At 30.8% G+C, this 5,607-nt stretch overlaps 1 protein-coding gene across 1 annotated transcript; it reads right to left on the reverse strand.

Annotated features, from left to right (window-relative positions):
- Positions 1–3,993: 3,993 nt before the first annotated feature.
- LOC114751246 (thaumatin-like protein 1b) lies at positions 3,994–5,110 on the reverse strand. The gene is made up of 2 exons (XM_028939904.1): positions 5,050–5,110; positions 3,994–4,737 (listed from the first exon to the last, which is right to left on the reverse strand). Exons 1-2 carry the CDS (start codon positions 5,108–5,110, stop codon positions 4,058–4,060), a joined length of 741 nt encoding a protein of 246 aa, XP_028795737.1. The 3' UTR covers positions 3,994–4,057.
- Between the last annotated feature and the right edge of the window lie 497 nt (positions 5,111–5,607).

Consider the following 5,607-nt stretch of genomic DNA (forward strand, 5'->3'; position numbering starts at 1 on the left):
GGTTATGTGCTTTAGGAGACCAGCTTTTGTTGAGCACTTATTCCTTAAGATATGTACTTATATAGAACTCTGAAATTATAGTGAGCCTGTATATTTTAGACTCATTAATGAGTGGTGTCAAAAAAAAAAAAAGAATTTATGAGAGAATCCCTTGTTAACTTTTATTTCAGAAATCTGAAAACTATAGGCAGTATTAGGGATGAAATCTGTGGGCTGGATCAAAGGTGCTAAAGTAACTAAATGTTTGACATTAATGTAAGGATATTTGAAATTTGAAACTTTGACATTCTTTTCTTTTCGGGCTGATGTAATTTTTGGTCTTTTAAATTTGTAAGAATTTTAATTTTAGTTTTTCAAGTTTCAAATCATGAGTTTTGATTTTTTAAGGAATAAAATAGTCCAGGTATTTATTAAATTTTATAACGACTAATATTTTAGATAGAAAGAAACTTGAAGGATTAAAACTCATAGTTTTAAAATTTAAGGAATTTATTTTTACCTTGAATATAAATCTCAATTTCTCTTATCCCTTTACTTATATTTATATTTTCCCCCATAACTGTCCTTGTAGTTATATTCTTGTATTGTAAAGTTGAATGACCATCATATTCATATGGCTAAAAGGGTAGTGTTTAGGAAATTAACATTTATTTTTTTTTAACAAATAATTAACTTAGCTAATTTTTAATATATATAAACTAGTCATCTAGTTGTTACATTTCATATTCAAAGGAGCATGTAAAATTAGTAATACTAGAAAAAAAATTTAGGACTCACTGCAAAAAAAATTAACAAAGAAATATATAACTCATCGTTGAAAAGTCATAACCGTAGCGACCGTGACTGAAAAATTTCAGCGGCAACAAAAAAGATCGCCGCTGAAAGATGCTTTTAACGTGATGTTTATAAGTTTTAGCAGTGACATTTTTGTTGCCGCCAAAAGTGACTTCTAGTGGTGATTTTTTTTGTCACAGCTAAAAGTGATGTTGGAAAAAAATAGCTTCACCGGCATCACATCATCACCACTGGCCGCCACTTCCTTGCCAAACGACACCACATCACCATCACCACATCACCACCTTGCCTCCATGTTTTTGTCCAAATAGTTTCAACTTATATGTGTCTTCTTCAAGATTCAAACTCATGACCACCTCCTTTCGTGTTCAATCTTCTTGCCGTTGAGTTGGATTGAATTTGCTTATTATTATTATAAAATAAAATATATATTATCATATTATACATTCAGCAGCAACGTTGGAAAGTCACCACTAAAAGTCTAACCTCTAAAGACATCCAGCGACGACACTAAATGTTGCCACTGAAGGTCTTACATTCAGTGGCAACTTTTTGTGTCACCGTTGAAAGATACTTTCAATGACAACTTTTAGTGGTTAAAAAAAAAAAGCCGACTTTTAGCAGTAATATTTTTGTCACCGTCAAAAGTCATATTTTAGTGGTGACTTTCTAGTGTCGATGCTGAAAGTTGGCGACTTTTTTTGTTGCCACTAAAAGCCGTTATCGAAAATCTTTTTCTTTTGTAGTGACTTGAGCACCAACGTCCAAAAAAATCATACCAGTTATTAAATCAATTAAAAATGTTTTTATTGTGGTTAAAATAGGATCAGACTAATCATCATTAAAATACTATACTTTAAGTAAAATATACAAAAATATTGACATATAACTCTCAAAAACTTAAATAAAAAAGATGGTAATCCACAAATAAATTGAACATTAATGTACAAGCCACACATACATAACCTAACAAAACGGAGTTACCAAAAGTACAAATACAACGAATTGCTATTTTTAATTTTTTTAATTTAAAATGACATCAATTTAGATTCAATAAAAGGGAGGACAAAAATACAAAGTTTAATCCTGTTGACTTGTCAAAAACTAGTATTTGGTTACTCCAAAAATTGTTTTTACTCAAGTTAAGACAAAACTTCTTTCACATACTTACTTTATATACTGTAAAATCATTTTTAAAATTATATTTTAGTTTCTATCCAGACAGTACTAAGTATTGACCATAGAAGCTAGAAGATTACTTTACTAGTTCACTTGTCTGACCAACTAATCTGTGTTGGGTTTTAATTCCATGTTGAGCTCTAATATGGTAAAACATAATTGTTGTTGTGATCGAAATGCTTTATGCTCATTTGGGATCAAAAGAAAGAAATTAAAAACCAAACCAGTCATGAATGTTGAGACAATAATTCAAAATTCAATGCTTGGATTGTGATTCAATCAGGTGTGATCAAATTTACAATTTTAATTATATTATAAAAGTTTATAATAGTAAAGGTAAAATAACAAATATGAAAAATCGATTTCAAATAAACTAACAAAAAAATAAAGTGAGTATTTAAGAAATAAAAATATAATTTTAAAAAAGTTGACAAATATTTTGTACTTTTAAAAATAAGAATGAGATCATTATTTGATATAAAATATATATGATGTTTATACATATTTTATAATTTACAATTTTATAACATAGATATTTCTTTTCATTTTGCCTATTAGTTCATAACTTTAAAAGACGCAGTTCATGACAATACGCGGTTGTTATTTCTTTTTAATGTTTTTATCCGCATTGACCAATCATATTTTAGGATGATTAAACCTATTATACAAATTTGTGTCCCTCTATGTCTAAATGAAATTTGTGTCCCTTTAATATGCCATCATTCCATCAAAATAAATGATATAGATTTTCAGTAATTGCATTCAATGATTTTTTTTTTTTTGCCAATAGGAACAATGAATTTACATGTATGAGCATTTAATATATTTCATTCTACATTTATGACAATTATGAAATTATTCTAGCCCACTAGCTTTAGAGATTTCAAAAAAGCACAACATTCACGCCAACTTCATTAAATCTATTATATTATCTCAAGTTTTTTAATTACACATCATCACGTGTTCTATTTTTAAAGTATTAATATTTAATATCATTTAATTATAAATCTATATAAAACAAAAAGAATATATGTTTATATGTTGATATAATGAATATAAAGAAACCTGACCTAAATTTTTGCCTCTAAATCCTATATCTTGAAAAACAATTAAGGCCTTTTTTTTCAATAGCTTAATAAGGAAACCAGTTTTTATGGAGCAAAATTATTTCTTTAAGATCTGCCATTAATACAAAACGATGCCACAATCTAAACTTGAATCTGAATCTCCCATGGGTAGTCGGACTCATGAATGAGTGGTGTCAGAAAATATATTAGAATTTATGAAGAGATCCTTAGTAATATCATTTATTTGTGCTTTTATTAGGAACATTTAATATATTTGATTTTCCATTTATGACAATAATGAACTGATTCTCTCTGTTTTTTTTTCAAAAAATAATGAGATGCCAAATAAAGTCCCAATTCCTAAGTTTACCTCTAGGTCTTTCCTGTGTCTCATCATAGCTTGGCAAAGTATTATATTTAATTAATATAATATTTTAAAATTTTTCAGAATGCAAACAACACTTTTATGCCCCATCAAAAACTGATCCAAACTTGTATAAAAATAGTCAAATCGTATATCAAAATGAAACTCTCAAATTTCAAAATTTTTAGAGCCAAATCACACTCCTAAAACATGTCTAGATTAGAAAAAACTTACATAAAAAAAAGATTAAAAAAACAAAAAAAAAATCCAGATTCCCCCACTTTCAGTAGTGGGGCACGTACACCAGCCGTTGCTGTGAAGGTGGTCGCTGGTGACACACACTGGTTAGTTGTGCTCCACATGTAAAAAACTAAAAATATACTTTTTAAAATTAAAGTATTAAATCAAAATCTTATACACAATGAAACGACTACAATAAATTAAAATAGGAACATGCAACCAAAATTTCATGACAGGCGTAACTCTCTGACTCTAAATGAAAATACAGAATAATTTAATTGAAAATAAAATTCAATTAGATGATTATCCCAAACTTCTTGTCAATTATTTCATAGTACATTCCTAAAGGAACAAGTTTCATTACACATGGGATATTATATAGCTTTTATTTCCCTCAGATTCCAGGAAGAATCTAAGGACAAAAAGTGATTGCATAGTTTGGACTGCTAAAGCAAGTAAAGGTGCTAGTCTTATCATCATAAGCGTAACTATAAGCATCGGGACATTGAGTCTTGAACATTTTAGAGTATTGTGTTGGTGGGCATTTTTCTGGAGTGTTAAACTCTCCACTGCAACAATATTGAGGCTGATTAAAAGCTGTGCAAGCACTCTTACATGCTATAACACTTCCATCAGAGCCAGCTACTTTTAGCTCATTAGGGCACGCCGCGTTAATGTTCGCCGGGCAGCTTGAGGGTTTGCAGTCGCCGGTGCCGCCTTGCGGGGCTATGGACATGGGCAAGTTGAAGCCATCTACATTGCTAACATCATAGAAATCTTGCCCACCATTTGGTGCCACAAAGATTTCTATTAATGTTGCTGGTGGGATTGCTCCGGCGCCATTGCACCCAACTTGACCAGAGGCACAATCCGCCGCGGCACAAACAAACTTTCCTGTGGCATCGGAGGCGCAGCCGGTTCTCGCGAAAAACCGGCCAGACCACGGAGAAGGGACATCTACTGAACTAGATGCTCCGGTCGCCAACTCGAATCCGGTTGTGGATAGTTGAGGGTATGGAGCTCCGGTCAAGGTTCCTGGCCATATTGTGAAGGAACAGTTGTTTTTGAAAGTAATTTTTGCTGACTTTCCTCCTGCACAAAACCATTTCTTGTGAATTAATCAACATATATATTACTAGTCATTAAGGAATATAAATATATGCATACACGCTTTCTATAAAAGATGCTATACGAGCAGCAAGCTCGCTATATTGCATCATATGAACTAGAAATTCAAATCTAAACATTAGCAAGCTATATCCATGAAACCACTATGCGTATGAGGATGCATATCAAGCAATCAACTTGACATTTAGCCAATGTTATGAATACAGTATACTAATTAAGCTACAAGAGGAAGATACATATATATATATATATATATATATATGTTGTGTATGGTACCGTAGAAGAGGAAGGCTAGAGAAAGGCACAGAACAATTTGAGTATTCATGATGAGACGCATAGTATTTGTCCTGTGTCTTGATGAAAGCAGGTTCAAGTTTGTGTCCCCGTGTGTGTGTGTGTGTTTATATAAGCCTTAGTGCTTGATGGACATTTGTTAGAGATAAGTTAATTTGTCCTTATCGTTAGTAAATAAGTTGTTATGGACGTTAAAAATATATTTAGGAAATTTGTTAGAGGTAAGTGGCATGAAAAAACTCATTTAGATACTTATCTTTTGATAAGCCATTTAGATACTTATCTGCTAGTGTGTGCATTAGATAAAAACAAATTTAAAGAACTTTTTCTTAATTAAAAACTGATATAAATATAACCTTTAATTGTATTTTTATTTTTTTCAATATGCATGGTTAGCAATCTAACGAAGTAGAAAATTAAAACAAATAATAATATCTATATATATATATATCCCCTCCTATAAAAATTGACAAAAGTGAATATCCTGAGAAGGATTTGCGGCATATATTTTGTGTAAATATAGCATTTAAGGTTATAATA

Source organism: Neltuma alba, unplaced genomic scaffold (assembly GCF_004799145.2).
Source record: "Neltuma alba isolate B1F8T4 unplaced genomic scaffold, ASM479914v2 tig00006837_pilon, whole genome shotgun sequence".
Classification (NCBI taxonomy): domain Eukaryota; kingdom Viridiplantae; phylum Streptophyta; class Magnoliopsida; order Fabales; family Fabaceae; genus Neltuma; species Neltuma alba.

Excerpts from the sequence above, each read along its gene's own strand:
- LOC114751246 (XM_028939904.1), bottom strand. The coding sequence starts at position 5,110 with ATGCGTCTCATCATGAATACTCAAATTGTTCTGTGCCTTTCTCTAGCC. Across the intron at positions 4,738-5,049 it reads TCTAGCCTTCCTCTTCTACG|GAGGAAAGTCAGCAAAAATT; the intron begins GTACCATACACA and ends GGTTTTGTGCAG.